General features: G+C 36.1%; 1 protein-coding gene across 1 annotated transcript; it reads left to right on the plus strand.

Annotated features, from left to right (window-relative positions):
• Window positions 1-146: 146 nt before the first annotated feature.
• Smp_211100 (putative peptide chain release factor) lies at window positions 147-18,788 on the plus strand (the record flags this gene model as incomplete). The annotated part of the gene is made up of 13 exons (XM_018795574.1): window positions 147-444; window positions 2,372-2,927; window positions 3,683-4,005; window positions 5,004-5,068; window positions 5,112-5,190; window positions 5,662-5,887; window positions 8,792-9,027; window positions 9,925-10,027; window positions 11,662-11,789; window positions 13,133-13,214; window positions 13,365-13,470; window positions 15,822-15,900; window positions 18,685-18,788. 13 exons carry the CDS (start codon window positions 147-149, stop codon window positions 18,786-18,788), a joined length of 2,385 nt encoding a protein of 794 aa, XP_018649874.1.
• Window positions 18,789-19,713: the final 925 nt, after the last annotated feature.

The following is a 19,713-nucleotide window of genomic DNA, read 5'->3' on the forward strand; positions in this document are numbered from 1 at the left end:
AAACTGCTGTGGCGTATCACATTTAAAAGTTGTTGCTGGTTTAGTTTGCTAGGCTGTGCATATATTAAGTTTAGGTTGCTTGACTGTTTTCAATACTGTAAAGGCTGTTTATTATTTCGCATACTTATCATTAGCAAAAGACGTTTATGGCAGTATCCCTGAGAGACGATGAGCTCCGGAGGGAACTCAAGACTTTGGGTTTTGATCCAGGTCCAATTACTGCAACTACTAGGTCTGTTTATGTAAAAAAACTTGAAAAGCTACAAAAGGAGAGAAAGTCATCCATTGTGGGTGTTTTAACGAAAGAAGTGTCAGAAACGCCTAAACAAATATCTTCCAAGTCACGCAAGTCAACTGGAGCAATAAACTCAAGCTCTTCAGGAAAGGAAGGTTCCAGTGTAATCAGTCGTAAGCATACAACTGTTGAGTCAAATCGTGACTTAGGTATGTTATCTAATCTTAGAGTTACTTATGTGTACATTCTTAATTCAATATTTTGGTAAGATATGCAGTTGGTATCTTTTGATTGCTTTTCATGAAATCTTTGACGGGACTGATGTCATCGTCGGAGTCTAGTACTAGTTTGTGAGCATTGTGGATGTATAAACATCATAGTTTTAAACAACCGCGATTGATTTCTCAATGGACTTTGTTCTACTTGAGTTAGGTAATTGGAACGACTAGGACTTGGAGATCTTTCTTTGTAAACAGCTGCATTTATATCATATTCAGAGGTGTGTTCAGGTGTTTCGTTGTTGTTCTTGTTATCTATGTGATAAGTCAAGTATTTTTATCCTAAGGAGATTCGTTTATATCACGTCTATCTGTAGCAAATGTGGAATTTCTAGGTGTGGAGAATATTAACATGTGACACTTCTGAGAATGGGACCAAATTGGATTAACTAACAATCCAGCAGATTGTAATTTAATAAATGGTTTTTCATTTTGTGACCTATTTAAGCGCTCAAAAGTGCTTTGGAGATCATAACTTCGCTGCTCCGTACGATATTTAACATGGATAAGAAGCAACATTGGTATTACTATATCATAGTCTTCTGTCTCTTAGTTGAACTTTTATACATTTTAGGACCAGTCTATTATCCTTTACTATGAAGCTGAAATACTTTCTTCACAGTAACCCGTCCTTACCATTTTCTTATTCTCTTTTATTTGGTTCAGCATCTTTGTATAGTCGTGACGCAAAGTTAGTTTCAAATAACAAACAGGTTGTTATGCACACTTGGCGTCCTATTGTGCTAAACGATTTCGTTTTAACCAGAAGGCAAACTCCGAAATAGTAGTAATGGTCAGTAGTACGAAGAGAAAAATTAAGGTACGCCACAAATGACGCAAGTTGGAGAAATCCAGCCGAATTTTGTGAATCCGTGTCGAGATTTTGTCAGATACTGACCTACTGAATCTGCTGAGATATCCGAGATGAGTGAAATGGCTGGTGTATTTGGCTACTTGACTACCTATTAATAATTCAGGCGTTGACTCAGGCTAGTTTCATAGCATAATTTCTCATTTAACTGGATAGAATCTCATCCCAAAGACTCTACTAATGATGCTTAAGGCGTTTTCACCAAATAAAACTATATTTGTGTGATACTTGTTAGTGGTACTAGCCTTCAGTTAAATCATTATCGAGATAGCCTATATATAACGTCAGTCGTTATCCGTGCCTCTAACCAACAAATTCACAAACACTATATACACGGGGACACATAAGTATTGTTTTTTTAACTCCATAACAATGTGTAAATCAATACTGTTATTTGGAACATGTTATTCTAAACCGTACATCAGAATTAAAGGTACTATTATTAGCGGTTGTGGGTATGCAGCCTTACGTAGAAAGTTTCACGTCGTTGGGTTTTCCATAGTAATCAACTCTTAATTATGCGTGGTTATTCTCACAGTATTTATCTGTCGTAATGTTTTGTATGATTATGTGTAGGTATCATTATCAAGTTTTGATTTGATAATTCCGAATAAATTGAGCGTTTGGTAGATTTTTATAAATAAATAGTGTATCTGTAATATTCCAATGAGTAGAAAAATCAGATTTTCTGACGTTTCGTGACTCAATGTAAGCCACTTCTTGAGAGAATAAATAACCAAATTAAAATTTGGTTAGGTAAGTAACCGAACTCCAAGCTTAAGAGTGTTTATTTTTATTGGTGAAGTAACCAATCCTAAACACATCGAAACTCATTCAAAGAAGGATAACGATCGTGATTATTTCCTTAAGGCTTATTAATATTTGGAAAATGGAGTTAGCAAGCTTGTGCATGGTCATATGCTCATCTAAATATTTCAGGGATACAGAACATAGAATTACTTTTCTGCTTTTTAATTTTCGATCTAGGAACCGAAAATGAACACTTTCCCAGTAAACAATATTCAAAAACCAAACCACCTCTTACCGGACATAATGTGTATTTGTCTGAACCCTATACTGACATACTTCCGAGCTTAATCCCAATGGAAACATCTCAAGCGGAACCTGTGAATAGGTTTCGTAATGATTTCAATGTAATCACTTCTTCAGTTTCATCACATAAGCAGTATCCTGCACAAAGATTTTCGCGTGACTTGACTCAGAGCTCGGTTGATTATACACCCACCAGGAAAACGTATATTTATATTAAGGATGATTCTGTAGACGATGATACAGACGAGGAATTATCAAAACAAAATTCGATGTCATCCACTTTGTCCAGGGTTGCTGGTTGGCTCAATCGAAGTGCTCATGAATTTACGAAACCAAGGTCTCCAAGCAATGAATCTGTTTATGAAAAATCGAAACCTCGTGTTCGCCATTCCCCACACAGCAATGATCGTTTACAAATATCAGATAGTTCTGATATAGAAAATTCCACTCGGAGCCCTTTCTTCAAGAGACTATACCCCTCTCCATTCAGGTTTGCTATTTGTTTCATTTAATCTTTCCATGCAATTTTCAATTGTGCATATATGAGCGAGGAATATTTCACGTAATCAGTTAAAATGCTGTCATTTTGCAGCCATCTGGACGGCTTCTGTATTACCTGTCACAGTGTTTTAAATAAGCAAATGTGATTAGTTGTATTCATACCTGCGCGTTTATTTCTGTATGCTTAATCCAATCTTTAAACATGATAGTACCACTTAAAGTAAATAATCACGTATTAGCATACATATGAAGTCAAGCAATAATAATCACACTGAAAAACTCCGACATACAATAATGCTATGAAAATTTGCAACAGGGTTACCACTTTCCAAGTCTTGAACACGTGTAAATACTTCCAAGACACTGCTCTCTAGGAGCTCGTCCCTAAAGTTACATCAAAACAACGGGTCTCCATGCTACACAACTATCCCTTAATTCATAGTAGTGTTGTAAACTGACCCGGTCAATCCAATTTTGACTTGAGACAAACAGACCTTGACGCGTTTTGCGCGATCTGTAAATGAGAACAAAAACCAATATTTTAGATCCAGATGGTAGTACATTTACCATGCTCACTACGGGCAGTACAAATGTCCTAACGTTAATTAAGACAGCGGGATGTCATACTGATAGACTGCTGCCTCAGTAGGTAAAATTAGTTGATTTGCTAAGTAGTTTTATGGATCGCCTTTGAAACTTGTGTCATTAATAAGATTTCAAATATCTTCTTCCCACTGACTTTAGGAACATGAAATCTCGAGATGCTGGAATCACAACGTCTCCTGGTCTCCTCTTCACTCCACCATCTAGGAATCTTGATAAGCCGACTTATCACGGTGTTTCTATTTTATCTGAAGATACCGATTTAAATGATCTTGTTCGTAGCCGAAAGCAGCGTGATCAAAACAACGGCTTTTCAAATTATTTCTTATTTGGGAAGCATTTTCCTTGCAGTGTCTCAAATATACCTAATTTAATTCTTATTTCAAGCATCATCGTGTGTTTTGTGTTAGTTGCAAGTTATTTAGTCTTGAAGGATCACCATGGGGAAGTTGGTAAAATGGCAGGTAAGCCGTAAAGATGTGACATTTCAAAAGTTGTTTCAGTGATTTCCAATTTGATAATCATAGAGTTGATTTTTCGTGTTTTAGTTAGGTGACTAAAATGTTTTGTGACTGCGTTTTCTCAACCTACTTCGGTTCGTTGTTTGGGTTGTTAATGTGAAAATCACTGGAAATGTATTTGAGTGTCTTAGTTTAAAATCTTATACTTAGCTTATGAATTACTTAATGTATAATAGAGCATATATATATATAATATTGATTAACACCTTTTCCTGACGATTAACAAACCTCACTGTTATCTTTGTACCCTATGTATGCAGTTATCGTTGATGATATGGCTCAAAGTCGTTTGCATTGGAACAGGTCCATTCATTCTTCGTTTTCACCCGGATTCTGAGCTCTTGAATTCCCCATAGCTTTTCCTGTGCTTTTATTTCACTAATTTACATTTTCTTGAGTCGTTTCTTTGATGTCTAATCTTTTCAATCACTCCTGATACTGTTACTTCCTCTACTATTTTGGGCTTCGAGCTGATGAGTATGACAGCCTGGACCGATGTACTTAAGTACAGGTTCCACGTTATGACTGACTGACTGTCTATCTGTATAAGGCCATACAAATTGTAATTAATTGATAAAATACCATCTTTCTATCTCATGAGTCATCTTGACTCACAAAATATAGTGTTTGGTAGCTTCGACTATCTGCTATTTATTGTCCAATTATTCCTGCTGAGAATATTGTTCAGGTACGATGTCATTGTTCCACATTGAACTCTCTGTCAGGTAATCCTCTTTGGTATTACAGTTATAATTCGTCATTTAATGGAATCCATTTCAGCGTATTGTGTCACGTGATACTATTTATTCACAGTTAGATGTATTTCCTGTTTTTTGTCAATATTTTAAGACTGCTGTTGCATACTTGTATAACTACTGTGTAAGCGTAGACAATAATTTTCAGAAGCATCATTAGTCTGCTTTTGTTTTACATTTATTTAGATGTACAGAAATTACTTTGTCGATCTTCAGGTGACTACAATAATAGTCTTACAAAAGGCTTACATGTAAGTTCGTCCGATTGGTTGTAATTCCCATTTGTTTATCCAGCGCTGCCTACACGAAGATGATCTGACAGCATCTTTATGGGTTCTTGGGATTTTGTATGATATTCTCAGTCGTTACGCTGGTAAGCCTTTTTAATTATTTGCCGACTTACCTTTTATCTATTTCAATAAAAGCTTTTACGAGCTAGTGAAATGTAAAAAAATAGCTAGGAATCATACGACATTAGAAATTTGTTTTGTTTTAGTTAAGCTACCGACGATGTATTGAACACTGACACTTTATGCGTTAGCATCGCGTTTTAGGAATGTTCGCTTATTAGGTAGGATTAGAGCACTCAACTGCCGCACATTTGGTTGCTCACTTGAAACCATTTCCACTCACTTCGATCTAAGCTGTCAAGTAATTTCACTAACCCTGAATTCAAAAGTGTGGATCAATGCTGAATACACGAATCGGCAATTAGTTACTGATTTGCACTAGATTTTATTCCAATTAAATATTTAACTATTGTGTTTAATGAGTATTTCAAGGATTATCCGTTTGTTTACTTTGTTTTCATACATCCCACTAAGTTGCAAATTTTTCATTTTAGGAGAGTTTTACTGTAAAGTTGGAGTTTTGACTAGTCCTCGTTTAGATGTATCTTCTGCTGAACGTTTAGTTGAGCACAGCTTACAAATGAAAGGCTGGCCAACATTTTCGAAAACTGATTTTCGTCGAGTGTGGGATAATACACTTTATGTGCTACTTCATGTTGGGAAGGCACATTTTAGTCTTGTTGCTGTTGACGTTAGCAAATCTGAACTAGGACCACTCAAGTAAGCTAGTCAAGTATCTAAAATGTATGCTGTCATGACACCGTCATACTCTGTTTGACAGTTGTATTTCTCTGCTTTTACAAAAAGTTATGCTATCAGTAAGTAGTAATAGTTCTACTTTCACTTTCTGAAGTCTTATCAACGGTGATATTGTGATTTAAGGGACACAGTTTTATGTAATTATAGTCTCAGTCCTGCCGGATGTAAACTGATTTTTTACATGCGTTTTATTTGAGTCTATTTGATATTTTAAATCATTTGCGATATAGTTCCATGCCCTTTTTTATTTTCATTTATTTAAACACATAAATATTAGTACAAGGGGCATCAGATATATATGTGCCACACAGAACAATGAGAATGGGAAGAGAAAAAGAAGGTAAGGTGCGTATAAGAATAAAAAGGAGAACAATAACAACCACAGATTAGTGTATGTTAGTGTAATAATAAGAATAATAATGGGGGAAACGGAAATGTACAACCAGGAGAATTCTTTAAATTAAGGAAGTTACAACCACTTTTTATGAAGGAAGTAAGAGAAGGTTACAACAGGATCGCCACTGACTTCTATTTTGAGCCATATGTGATGACATCTCTAGCCACTGTGTTGCATCATCTCTCAGACCCTAGCCAAGGTGTCGGGAAGGACCAACAAAAGCCAGTCCTTTGCAGCTTTCTTTCATACCACGACACCGCTTTTTCCAAACAGTCCCAGCGTTGGCAAATACTGCACGACGAGGAATTATCGGGGATGACATTCGTAGAACATGTCCGAGCCACCGAAGTCGATGTTTCAAGATGGTGACACCAATTGGATTATCGTCTCTTCACTCGAACATACAATGCCGAACCTCAGCATTACTAACATGGTGTTGCCACTCGATGTCAGCAATCCTTTGGAGACAACGATGATCAAACACAGAGAGTCGTCTAACATCCTCAACTCGGAGAGGCCAGGTTTCACAAGCATAGAGCAAAACTGCTCTCACCGACGCATTGTAGGTCCGACCTTTTACAGTCAGGCTAACATCACAAAGGCGCCAAAGATGGCCCAGATTGGCATAAGCCGCTCTGGCCTTCACTATACGTGACCTCACCACTCATTCTACCACCAGCACTTATGCAGCTACCTAGATACACGAACTTCTCAACTACTTCAATCTGCTCACCACTCAGAGTGTTTACAGGATTAGAATCCTGCCTGTCTTGTAGGAGTACTTTGCATTTCGAAGGTGCAAAGCACATACTGTACCTACGAACACTGATTGCCAACTGATTAAGTGCGGATTGCATGGCTTGAGCATTATCGCACAGTAAGACAATATCATCCGCATACTCAAGGTCGAGAAGTCGTTCTCCAGGCAACAGATCCACACCGCCATTACTTACGTCCATCAGAGCTGTTTCCAGAATGTCATCGATGGCAAAGTTGAAGAGGAATGGTGAGATTGAGCAACCCTGTCTAACCCCACTGCTTGAATGGAACAATGGAGAGAGGTGGTTGTATGCCCTCACTCTGCCTGAGGTGTTCGTACACAGGGCCTTTAAGATGTTAATAAACTTCTCAGACACACCCTTCTTCAGAAGACAATCCCAGAGAACAGTCCTGTCCAACGAATCGAAGGCAGTCCTGATATCAAGAAACACTACGATTGTTGGCATGTGATAAGTATGACGGTGTTCTAACATTTGGCGGAGGGTGAAGATATGATCAATGCATCCTCGACCAGAACGAAAACCAGCCTGCTCCTCGCGAGTCAGTGTTTATCGGGTTTTGAACAACCCACGAAGTATGACGGAAGCCAATAGTTTGGACGCAATCGGAAGTAGACTTATTCTCCGATAGTTGTTATAGAAACGACGTAAACCCTTTTTAAAGATAGGGACAACTCATTCCATGATTTTGGAACACTCTAATTACCAGACCTCTGTAAACAAAGTTGTCAGCTCCATAACCAGAAAGTCACCACCATCTTTGAAAAGATCCGGAGGTAAGTCATCTGGGCCTGATGATTTGTAGCGCTTTGAAAGTTGGAGTTCCTTTCGGACTTCCGTCTCTTTGGTGGGTCAGTCGTCACCAGCCATGGAGGGCAGGACAATCTGATCGATGTTGCCGGGGCAGCAGACCAGTTGAACTGCCCTTCAAAGAATTCTGCTCATCGTTCAAGACGTCGATGGATGTTAGTGATTGGCATCCCGTTATCCAATTAAGTTTTAAACTATTTGTTTTATGAATGTTAACAGCGCTAAATCACAATAATGTAGAGTCAGACAATTTGCTACGTATCAAAGCATTAACTAAGCATTCATGATATGGTTAACGCGTCTCATTAGAATAACTTGAAATAGCTTACGAATTCTAAGTTAATTTTAGCGCTAGTATTGTAAAGTGAAAGTAATGTGATCCATGCAATTGTATATACCTAAGTTTTAACCACATTGTTTGGGTGGGATCTATCGAGACTATCCGGCTACCCAAATCGAAATACATGGTGCGAGTTTCTGACCTGCAACCTACTGGGTAGAAGTTTAATGTCTTAGCTATATTTCTACTAATTTGAAAGGTTTTTCTGCCATCTTTTGGTCTCTCAATATTCTTTGTAACTATCTACATGAATTTTCTCTTCCAGTGGGATCGAATGAAAGTTTAAAAACAATGTTTTGTCATGGCTTTTTCTTCATTTGTAGGACTAAGCCATATAAGTGAATGTAAATCGTCTATCATAAGGTTTACAAACTTAATACCATGCAACATATCACCTCATAATAAGTGAAAATTCTTTCTATCCTAATGAGCCAATATCCATTTATTCGTGACAAATCAAAATTTAAAGATATGATGTTCGTTAGTCAGACCACACGTTTAAATTACTAAGTGATATGTGATTTTATTTATTTATTTAGTCGGGTAATCCAAATCACTGAACTTGAAAGTCTTAAACCATATTTTCCTGGCGTTTGTCGACTCCGGCGGTGTTTTCAATGGTTTGCTGGTGTATGCGTAGCTTTTTTCTGGGTCGTATTAGTTTGCTTGATTATTTTCGGGGTTTGTTATGGAGTTTATCTACTTCGCTGCAAAAAATTACGCGCCTTAGAACGTCAAAACTGTCGAGTAAGAGAGCTGGTGGCAGAAGTTGTACGTAAGTACAGTGTCACTATAAAAGTTTTCAGGTAATATTTTGACTTATTGAAAATTAGTTTTGTTAAGTGTTAATTGTGCAAGTAACCGGGTATTATAAGTCATTGGTTGTACGCTTTATTACGAATAACCACGAATTTACGTGTATTTCATGAAAATGAGGAACCGAAGCTTTTATTAACGTATGGGGTCAGAAAAGGATAAAAAAACTTATAGTTCCTGTTTGTAGTTAACTGAGACATGCCTTTTAAGTAAGCATCCTCTAGAATATCTACCACAATTGCTTTAACAGTTAAGCCTCTTGTCTCAATATGTCATGTAAAAAATGTTTATGATATCGTAAAGCGATAGAAATAATTTATTCACAGGTATCCTGTTTACAAATTATGGTTGCTCAGAAATGATTTTCAGGTTTATCAACATAACGAGTTTGGTTCCTACTTGATCGTAGCTCAAAATATAAAATCTTTATCTATAACCGGAGCAGGATTTTCATTCATAGTGGTTTCCAAAATGATTTTTCAGAGATCTTTTGATCATACGAAAGTTTATTTCGAAAAAGACTATTCCTTTGTAATTAATTTAGCTGATTGTGTACAGTCGACAAAATTCTTAATGAAATGTCTCATTCCTATGCTTTATCGATCCTAATTTCACAAAAACTAGTATTTTCTGATCTGCTTTGTCAAACAATAGTGCGTATTCACAGCTTAAATTATATTAGTTTTGTCAGTAGTTGGTTCTGTTTTCTCTCAAAACTATGCCCAAACATTAGGTTGCTTGCGTTAAATTATTTTTCAGTGATATAAACATCTGTGGTATAATGAACCGTAATTTCTATTGAATTATTTCCTTATTTATCTCGGTATTATCCTTTTGTTTTTGTGCTCGCAAATAGACTTGTTACAAGACCAGTTACGAGAAAATGAAGCCGATGCTAATCAGCCTCCTTATGTCCCTGTTTATATGATACGTGAACGCTTGCGTCAAAAACATCACGAGTAAGTAGTATTCGTTTTTTCGTTTGTTTAACGTTTCTACAATCAATAAACTTTTAATGAAAACTCAGTAATATTTCCATAAAAAGGTCTTTAGTTTCATTATTGTTTCACTGATTTCTAACCTATCATGTATAGAAATCATATTTCTTTTTACCTTAGTAACAATAAACAGTTCAATGTATTTTGAAATTTGATTAAAACACATGAGACTATGCCACTAGGTCCCTACTCCATGTTTACATATAAATGAGCATTCACACAATCATTTTGTACAACAAATTTCGTTATAACCCTAAGCTTTCAATAATTTAGTTTCAGGTTGAAATGCTCATTCTCCTTAACTCGATTTAGTCAGTTGTGTTGCGTCTCAAAACCGAACCTGTCCCTTATTGAGATTCGAACTAGTTTTACTTCTTCATATTTGGAGTAAACTATAAAGTAAAAATCAGCTAAATTAGCCAACATTTTAAAAGGCGGATATATACACTATATAAGTGGTATTTGTTGACAATGTGTTAGTAGGCTTTCTAGTACAGTAGATCGTTTTGTTGAGCGAATCTCTCACGCTTAGACTTGAAACTAAGCTTTAATCACTACCTAAGTATATATATATATATATATATATATATATAATTATTTAAATCTTTTATCAACTTTTAAGTCACTTGTAATCGCTTATTTAACGTATCCATAAGCAGAGTAGTTTGTCGTGTCATAACTGTTGTTCTTGAGAAATTATTTCGTTATGTGTGAGACATTTCATTAAGTTTGTCAAGTCTATTCGCGTTGTGTCTTTCAATCCCTCTTTATTGCATTTAGTGAGTAAACCTATTATTTCATTGGTCATTTTGTAAACGATGACTTTGACACTTCGAGAATCAAGGTTTTTCGAAATGAAAATGATGAAAAGCATTTTCCACTTGTATTGGTTGTCTACTTTTCTAGTGCAAGCCGTTAATACTTAACTCCTCTACTGCACTTTTTTGTATACAGGATAGTTTATTTTAGCAATGTAAATAATATTGTAATTGGGATTAAAGTAAAATGACTTTTTTCAATCCAGCTTGAAAGGTAGAAATCACTTCAACATACAATCAGATAATAAACACGTTTATATATAGATGTCACAACATTCGAAAACCACTAAGGAATAAACAATTTGTCGATAAGACTTCCAATTTTAAAAACAACCGTAATAATAGAGAAAACGATGAACATTCTCAAGTATAATGTGCAATAACAACAGACTCAAATTTAAGTTCTTCATTACATTCGTATGTAATGTGGTTTACTCATCCATATAAGTAGTATATGGTGATGATCAGACATAGAATGTATTTTGGCAGAAGATCGATAAGGAAAAAACTGAGATGAAGCGCAATTGGTAGGAAAATGCATGAGCAATAAAATTGGAGAAGATGAACTGATATTTACACAAGAAACAGTGAAGATTGAGATAATTAGTTGTTATTTTGCAAAATAACGGTTCGCTGCATGGTTATCAGAATTTAGTGAGATAGTCTGTAATTTGTGCTTGAATACATTCGATTGTCCCCCACCCGTATTCTCGTTCACTACACATACAGTAACATACAATATCTTGCCGGGAAATTTAAATTTCTTTCTGTTTTTAGCTTAGATCGGTTGTGGCCTGAAGTTACGCGTTATGTTTATGAAGTAGAAACTTGTATCGGTGTACAAGAATGGAGAGGTGTGGGCGAAACATGGCAATGGCAAAGCGGCACAGGTTGGCAAGGTTCTGGTAAGTGATTATCGATTGTATATGTGCATAAAACAAGTGTACTATATTATCAAAAAAGATTATTGTCTTCTTGGAACTATTGTTTAATGTCTGTAATTTTCGGTGTTAGTGTTATAGTTTCTCTTTATTACGACCCAGCTATTCCTATTGCTTAGTATTCTTGGCTACCAATACACTCGACAAGTCTCCAAATCAGAACACAGTTGAACAGGAAAGAAATTATAATCCGACTAACAAGGGTAGATGGAAGTAAAAAGCGCAATAAGAAATACGTTAGTATATTTATAGTTTTTACATGGGAAGATTCTAGGGTGTTCTCTAAGTATCGACTAGCGCTGATTGGATAAGTGTGAGTAGAGTCAGCTCTCCCTGTAGAAATTCTCTCACATGGCCACGCGTATACAGCCACTGACTTCTCGCGGCGGGGGTGTTGTTTACGAAATTCAGAGAACGAAAAGGTGTACATATATATATTACAATGATTAGAAGTTACAAACTAAGAAATTGTCACAAAATGCCCTGGTACGGTCGAGAGTAAGGAGTCAGCTCTCCATGTAGAAATTCTCTCACATGGCAAGCGTATACAGCCACTGACTTCTCGCGGCGGGGGTGTTGTTTATGAAATTCGGAGAACAAAAAGCCAATGTCCGGTGCTTTAGCCGGGCTAGTAAATATGGAGGGTACATCTAGGGGTGTGGGAAAACCCTGATTCCAAACTAATGGTGCACATGAGCTCCAGAATTCTGAGGGAACAAATGGAGTAGGAACCAATTATTGGCCAACGACTACCATGGGACTGCATCTCTTGACGTTGCTCCACGGCCTTGTGGATCAGATCTTTAGGCCGAAGGCTCCGAGTGTGGTCCCCTAAGAAAACCACTTGCTTCGGTCTGGACACTCAGGGAGTATCACAGCCCACAAACAAATCAGGTGACTTGTGTGGCGCATATGTATTCGGTGCCACTTTGTACCAATATTTGTGTCACTTCCGCTAGTACTGTTACTGCTTCTACTGTAACATTTTTCATGATAATTTCATCTTGCTATTTTAATATGACCTAGCAGCTGAAACCGGCTCACGAAAATCCCAGGTTCCACGTTTAATATGACTGACTAATTACTATAAGTACTAGCTCAGTGGTTTAAAAGTTCTACTGTCAACCGCGAGGGCGCAACTTCGAACGTCGCTCCACATACTTTAGTTTGGCAAACCGGGTTGTAATAATTTCTGTCATAATTAGTGTGCCTTAAAGCCAAGTGCAGAAATCTCTACAAGGCAAAATCATTTGACTCGACAAAACTTAAAATAATGGCTTATCTAATATCTCTTTTTCATGTTACAGCACTTATGGACACGTCACAGAAGCCAAGTTTTATTGTTCCTCCAACGGAGTGCTTGAAAATAAGGAATATGTTTTCTACTGAGTAAGTGTCCTCATGTGAAGTGTTTTCTTTAGATACAGGCATACATGTTTTAGTAATTATTATAAAGTAAAAATTGTTTAAAGTTCACGTAGTTTTCAGGCCATAACTTTTAACAAACAATATATCTCGTTTTCTTTCACTATATTATAGAAGTATCGATGAACGTGGACGTAAAAGAATTAAACGCGAACTCTTAAAAAAATTAGCACCTTGTGGGCCTATTTTACACATAGGCTTAGATAGTGTTGGAACAAATGTAAGTAATTTTCTAAAATTGTTGGAGCAACGCCGTCGAAAAAGCATTCTTCACATTACTTATTTTTAAATCATAGTTTCCAACTAACTTCAATTACATAAATTTGGATATCCTGATTGTTGTATTACTTTTTAAAATAAGTGTTGTTTGTCACTGATGCACATATTTGTGCACGTTTTTTGGTTGAAATAATTGGAAATTAAACTAAAAAAACTAAGTACCTAACAGTGCCTTAATTTCAAACAATTATTCTTCATAACAATCCTCTAATATATTTTTCAACTGTGTTTAAGATATGTTTTCATTGATTCCCTAGTCGTTCCTTGAAAGAATGATGCTAATTTTCAGCTTTAGTGGATGCTTTCAGTTATGTTTTGCTCTCAAAAGTACATGGTTTAGTTAAGCTTTATCAAAAGGGGGTTTTGTGAAGATTGTAGTAATTTAATATTTGAATTCATGAGCTTTCACTGTCGTTCTGGACCACATAATTTTCGCCTACTTTATATCGTAGTGAGCGTTTTAATTGTTCCACAGGAAACAATCCAGTAAACCTTAGTTTCCCCGACATAATCACTTAATTCTATTTTACTGAGACCTAAAGTCATAGCAACAAAAAGCGATAAATGCAACATTGTCTACAAATTAAATTGCACCAGTTGTGAAAAGTGTTACTATTGAATATGTCTTCTCTGCCTACGCATAGATGAACTTCGATTAGTAGCGAATTGATATTATGTATTACCACTAGTATCAATGCACAGATATGGACATGAATCCGACTTTGGAAGTGACGAAATTCTTGACCGGTGAGACTAAGTGTTGGGAATTTTCTATGGTCATGGCATCAACACACATATTGACATAGATTTAATCTACCGACACATGAATGGGTCAATTCATAAGATGGTCAGAGGTCATTTGAGATTGACAGTTAATAGGAATGCAAGAATAATTTATGAAATGAAACCTATAAAAATAACAAAGGACTTGCAAAGGAATTTGGAAAAAACTGATATAACGCTTGTGGAATTTTAAGAAGGCTCGTTTCTACATGAATTTGTCACTGATGTGTCTAATGACGATAAAAGCTTCACTAATAAACCATCTAGCTCAGAACATAATACCTGGAATTTTCTGGTAGGATTTAGTGACTTGTGATTACAGTTCTATCGGGTCTAGATTCTAGTTTCGGAATGAACAAATAATTATTCAGAATTGTGCGATATAATCGTTTTTGAAGTTGTCAAAACTTATTTCGATAACCTAAGATTGGCGATTTTTAACTGGGATAAGGCGGTATTCTAGTACACTTATACCTTTCTTGATATTTACTAGTGTTGTTCAATAGCTTACTACTAATGAACAAGGCAGCATTATTATTGGTATTCTTTCCGAGAAAGTAGACACAAGTGCTACTACGAGAAGTTTTTTTCTTTTCCGTCTAGAGATAAAGTTACACTTCAATCGATATTTGAGTAATGTAACTCATATTTTTAGTCAGTGATATAGTTCATCTGTCGAAATGAAATTAAATAGGGTTGGTTAAGAAAATACAAAGGTCCGTCCCAGCTCTCTGATGTCATGTTCAGGTCTCGTCTGTGAGACAGTAATATTCACTAAATACAAATATATCTAGTTAATATGTAGAATATAGACCACTTCTATTAAATAACAAACTAAAAGCTATTTGTGAAATAGTCGTAATAACCACCTAAGGAATCAGTTGTTACACAATTGTCTCAAGTAGAGCGTTTCATCTCAATGGATAAATGTGAAGATATATAGAAAATTTCGAGTGAATGACTAATTTGTAGTACACGTCCTATCATGATTCATCGTGCATCTAAGTTGTAGTTATTTAAACTGGTTCAACCAATTTTGTCAATAATTCATCCAAACAAACCGAAATCTCACTGTAAAGCCTGTTACAAAATGTGGTTCATGTAAATGGACCTCCTTAAATATACATTACAAAATATCATTAGATAAATCGTAGTGAAGTAATATTTCGCGTTACACGATTGGTGTTAAGAAAGGAACCCAACTGTGAAGTTTATTGAATATAATAAAATGTTGCGTTACTTTTATTCATTAGCATTTTGTCTTTGGTTTACTTACTGACGTTAATAATATAATATCTGATGGTCTAAACGTGTGTTTCAATTAAGAAACAATTCATTCTATGTTTAATCTATAAATATTTAAGTAGCTGTGTTACACTTTTAACCGTAGCATCAGTTTTATACGAAAGCATGAAACCAACTTGAATATATTTTTAATTTTTTCAAATGATTTTTTTCAGTGGTAAATAGATATCTGTTGTAAGTTTTCTACCTTTTTTCTTATCTCAGGGATTAGTGTATATAAAGTGTGGAGATCCGGAAACTGCAGGTCGTGTTTTCCATTCTATACATGCTAATTATTTTGATGGTAAGTTATGTGATATATAGTTATTTTATCAACTCGTTTCTGGGTTTCTTGTTTAGCTTATAAAACAATCGTCTTTGATGTGTTTCTTTTTGGAATTGTTCAGCTTTTTATAAGTATATGTATATATATTCATGTTTAGTCACTTCATGGTCTTATATCAGTTTCCGCAACTCAAGTTTTGTTTTTACTGTAGTACTAAATTTCATACATTTATTATTTATTTAGTATTTGAACACAAATATTGGTACAAAGGGGCACCGAATACATATGCGCCACACAAGTCACCTGATTTGTGCGTGGACTGTGATACTCCTCGGGTATCCAGACCGAAGCAGGTGGTTTTCTTAGGGGGCCACACTCGGAGCCTTCGGCCTAAAGATCTGATCCACAAGGCCGTGGAGCAACGTCAAGAGATGCAGTCCCATGGTAGTCGTTGGCCAATAATTGGTTCCTACTCCATTTGTTCCCTCAGAACTCTGGAGCTCATGTGCACCATTAGTTTGAAGTCAGGGTTTTCCAACTCCCCCAGATGTACCCTCCATATGTACTAACCCAGCTGAAGCACCGGACATTGGCTTTTCGTTCTCTGAATTCAGCGAGAACTGACTCCTCACTCTCGACCGTACGAGGGCATTTTGTGACAATTGCTTAGTTTGTAATTGATAATCATTGTAATATATGTATACCTCTACTAAACACAACCTTACTGAAAAACACTAAACAGAATAAACAAATTAAGCCATTTAAACTGCTCTCCGAGGAATTATGACGGCTCATGGTGAAAGCGGGGATTCTTCGGTAGTCAGTGCCTCTTCTAACAACCGGAGCACAGTCTTTATAGGTACATGGAACGTCTGGACAATGTAAGAGAAGGGGAGGGCCAGTTAAGTAACAACAGAACTTAGGTGATACAACTTGGCGGTTCTACGAATCAACTAAACCTATCGGAACCAAGTTGGACAGAAAAGGATAGATTCAAATGAGATGCTGCTGTACTGTGGTCCCAAAGACAAAATGCTCTGCTCTGATGCTGTCCAAAGAAGCACGAAATGCACTTACAGGATAGTAATTTCACGGATCCAGAATCATCAAAACATCCTTCAAAACAAAGAAGGAGGGAATCACAATCAATATTAACCACTGTTATGTACCCACAAATGATAGCAACGATGACGATAAGCACCAGTTTTACTAGTGACTGCAATCTATCATAGCGAAGTGTCCAAGACAAAAATTTGACCTTCTTGATTGGAGACCTAAACGTCATAGTCAGAATAAACAACACCGGATATCAAGATATCATGGGACGACATAGACTGGGAGAAAAGAAAGAGAATGGTGAGAGATTCGCGAATTTCTGTGCATCCAACAAAATGGTTATAGGTGGCACAATATTCCCCCCGCATATGCATACAAAAAGTTACATGGGTCTCACTGGATTATATTGTGGAGAACTAGATCGATCATATTTGGATTACTAAAAAAATTCAAAAGGACAACCGATGTGAGAACCAGGAGAGGAGCTACAGGACCTGACATATACTGACCGAAGCACTAAAGTCTGACATAGAAGCAACTGCAAACATGCTCCACATTCTATTCAGGCAGATTTGGGTGGAAGAACAAATGCCAAGGAAGTGGAAAGAAAGATACCTCATCAAGATACCAAAAGATAGGAAATCTGAGCAAATGTGAGAACAACGGAGGTATCATACAACTATTGGTACCAGGAACCAAAAGATAGGAAATCTGAGCAAATGTGAGAACAACGGAGGTATCATACAACTATTGGTACCAGGAACCGTTTTCAACAGAGTGTTGCTGGACTGGATGAAATATTCAGTAGACGTCCAGCTTCGAGATCAATAGACCGGATTCCGTAAGTATCGACGTCTTGGACGATGAGCAGAATTCTTTGAAGGGCAGTTCAACTGGTCTGCTGCCCCGGCAACATCGATCAGATTGTCCTGCCCTCCATGGCTGGTGACGACTGACCCACCAAAGAGACGGAAGTCCGAAAGGAACTCCAACTTTCAAAGCGCTACAAATCATCAGGCCCAGATGACTTACCTCCGGATCTTTTTAAAGATGGTGGTGACTTTCTGGTTATGGAGCTGACAACTTTGTTTACAGAGGTCTGGTAATTAGAGTGTTCCAAAATCATGGAATGAGTTGTCCCTATCTTTAAAAAGGGTTTACGTCGTTTCTATAACAACTATCGGAGAATAAGTGTACTTCAGTTTTACGAAACAATGATGTCTGCTTATTTGTTAAGTATAATTATTTATCTCAGTAAAAACCAGATTGAGACTTTAAAATACTAAACGTATGAAGTAACCGATAACCCAATTGAATGCAAAGTCATTAAAGTCACCTTTTGTCTGATTAGCACAACAATCTAAACAAATGTTCGGTTATTATTGTCAACAAAAAGCAATATTTTCTTTGTTAATCGTATTTTCTTTCATTGTTTAATTTGGTTTAATAGCAGGACTGAAGTTTTACCTTCGTTTTGATTAGAAAGGGTAGTAGTATAAAGGTTGATTATTAAGATTAGACTATATTTGTTTACGAAAAGCATTCAGTGTATTATTGTGAATTGCTTAATCACTGGTTATATTTCTTTAATTTATTCATTTGTTTGGGGTGTTTTATTTCCGTAACCTCACACATCCATTTAAGCTGGGAAAATGTGTATATTTATGTCCGCATTTCATTCTGCGTATATTATTTTAAGGCACTGCCCGTTTTCATTTATTGTTGCCATTCTCTCTTCCTTCATAGGTCGATTGTTGACTGTAAAGTTCTTACGGGATAATAAATATTGTTTACGCTTCCCTGAGGCTCATAGTATAAAACAGCCACTTCAAATAGAAGATTTCGAATAAATAATCAGTAGTCGTGTGTATTGCAAATTGTTATAAAGTTGTATTGTACTATAATTCCACCTAACAGTTTTGAATGAGTTTCTTTTTTGATATTAATACTTAAAATTGTTCGATGTTCCAATTTATCTAATCGCATTTACTCTACTTCTATTATTACCATTACAATTTTCAATCTTTTTTTAGTGCATTTTCCATTTATGTTATTATTTACTTTGTAGAGTTTGTATTTTGTTTATCAACTCATTGTATTTTTAAGCTTTGTAATCTTGCATATATATTTTCTGAATAAATTATATACTGTTAGTTTTCTCATTATTGTATCGGTGTGTGTACATGCAAAGTAAGCTTATTGTACAGCCTCTTCTCAGGTTTGAGTATAACAAAAATTGCAGTTTTTTCTTATCTTGCCCTCAGGAATTTTCAGGGTTGTTGGTACGTATTATTTCCATCAGTTCTTCCTGTATTTTTTTGAGGATACCATCAGGGTCTTTTAATTTTATCTGAAAATAAAACATACATATTAAGCAGTGATTACTAGAATCAGTTTATTCGTGATAAGCAATGTTTTCCGGTGTTTATTTATTATGGGGATATATGGTATCGCCCATCCAAAATGTACAATTTTATGTAGCTGATCATTTTGTCGAGTTTTCGTTACTTCAAATGTTAAAATTACAAAGTAGTGTCTGTTGTAAAATAATTTCAAGCCAAGGCTTCGCTACAATTCTGTTTGTTTATGATTTGAGACTGAGCAGTGAAATATCGGAAAGCCATTGGAGATTGGAATGTCCCCAATTTGTCCAGTGTTATTGAGTAACAACCTCTCCTGGCGTGGTTGAGTTTAAAACTTCACAAACGATTGGAGCGGTTTACTCTAGTAGTCATTGAACTAATATCTAGTAGTAAGCATTACATACGTATGAAT

Source organism: Schistosoma mansoni, chromosome 2 (genome assembly GCF_000237925.1).
Source record: "Schistosoma mansoni strain Puerto Rico chromosome 2, complete genome".
NCBI lineage: Eukaryota > Metazoa > Platyhelminthes > Trematoda > Strigeidida > Schistosomatidae > Schistosoma > Schistosoma mansoni.